At 52.3% G+C, this 1,385-nt stretch overlaps 1 protein-coding gene across 1 annotated transcript in view; it reads right to left on the reverse strand.

Annotated features, from left to right (window-relative positions):
* LOC106818133 (protein FAM43A-like) overlaps positions 1-681 on the reverse strand; it is a 3,628-nt gene extending 2,947 nt beyond the window's left edge. The window contains exon 1 of the mRNA XM_014822852.1: positions 213-681. Coding sequence (XP_014678338.1) covers positions 213-422 — 210 coding nt within the window. The 5' untranslated portion in view covers positions 423-681. The remainder of the gene's footprint in view (positions 1-212) is intronic.
* Positions 682-1,385: the final 704 nt, after the last annotated feature.

A 1,385-nucleotide genomic window follows, 5' to 3' on the forward strand; every position in this document is an offset into this window, starting at 1 on the left:
AAGAAAGAGACGAGGAAAGAGGAAGAGAGGAGGGGAGAGAGAGAGAGAGAGAGGAGAGAGAGAGAAGAGGAAAGAGAAGAGATGAGAGAGAGGAAGATGACGGAGAGAGAGAGACGCACGCACGCACGCACGCACGCACGCGCGCACCCACGACACACACACACACACACACACACACACACACACACACCTGCATAGACACGCATACATACCTGCAAGCCTTTAGGCGACACTTTCACCGTCATGCTGTTACCGAGGCCGCGCTTCTGCATGTTCTTCCAGACGACGCCGAGCGCCTTGTCGGCGCAGCCGTCGCCCTTCGCCATCACCGTCGGCACGTTTCCCAAGTAGTTGACGGAGTACGTCGGCAGCGGCTCCGTCACGTTCAGCGTCTGGCTGCGTTTTCTGAACAAACTCGTCATCGCGTCGTCGCCTGCGTCGGAAGATGCTGTCTGTGAGTGTAGTGAGTAAAGTGCGTCGCCCGCGGATGACGCTACGGACGTGTTAGAGAGTTTTTTTTAGAAATACGAAAAAGTCTCTTGCTCTCTTGTTCGTCCCTCCTCTTCTTCTTCGTCCTTGCTCTTCTTGCCTTCTCTTTCACTCGCACCGTCCGTGCGTTAACGTGTGCGCGTGCGTGTATATGCGTGGGTTGGCTTCGTGTAACGTGCCTGATCCTACGAGTTCGAGCGCCCAGCGTGTACTAGCCGGCACCTGCCACCAGCCGCCGCTGATATAGCGGCAGCAGCTCGCTCGAGCGCTGCGTGCGCTGATTGGCTGATCGCTCCACGAGTACATACGGACGGACGGACGGACGGACGGACGGACGAACGGCCTTGCTTACAGCGATAGAAAATATACGCTCTTATCACGGCCGAAAGAAAGCGAACTTTGTGATTCGTAGTACATTGATACTTGCGTCGGATAAGCGCTCGCAGGTCCCCCGGGGCCGGCTTTAGAAAGAACTGTTTGCTCCCCGATTACCGAATAATCGCAAACATTCCAAATACGCAGTTAGGGGCCCTATGTAGGCTAATCGCAGACGAAGGCATATATATGTAGGCAGGCGAAGTGGAGGTGTTTCTATAATTATGAATAATGTCGGGAGCATGCGTTATTCCAATAAAGCGTTCCCGGTGTAGGATAAGGTATGTCCCCCCTGCACATCCCGTTGCAATAACGTTATTCCAGACTCGATATTGATGGTATATCTGTTGAATTACTCACATTAAATCAGGAGATTAGGACTCCTGATTAATTCATTAACTATATTGCTTCTGGTGCGATGAGATCAATCGTGGAATGCTGCGGCATAAAGCACTCATATAGAGAGACGGAGTGAGAGAGAAAGAAAGGGAGAAAAAGACAGAAAGAGAGAGAGAGAGAGG

Source organism: Priapulus caudatus, unplaced genomic scaffold (assembly GCF_000485595.1).
Source record: "Priapulus caudatus unplaced genomic scaffold, Priapulus_caudatus-5.0.1 Scaffold2045, whole genome shotgun sequence".
NCBI lineage: Eukaryota > Metazoa > Priapulida > Priapulimorpha > Priapulimorphida > Priapulidae > Priapulus > Priapulus caudatus.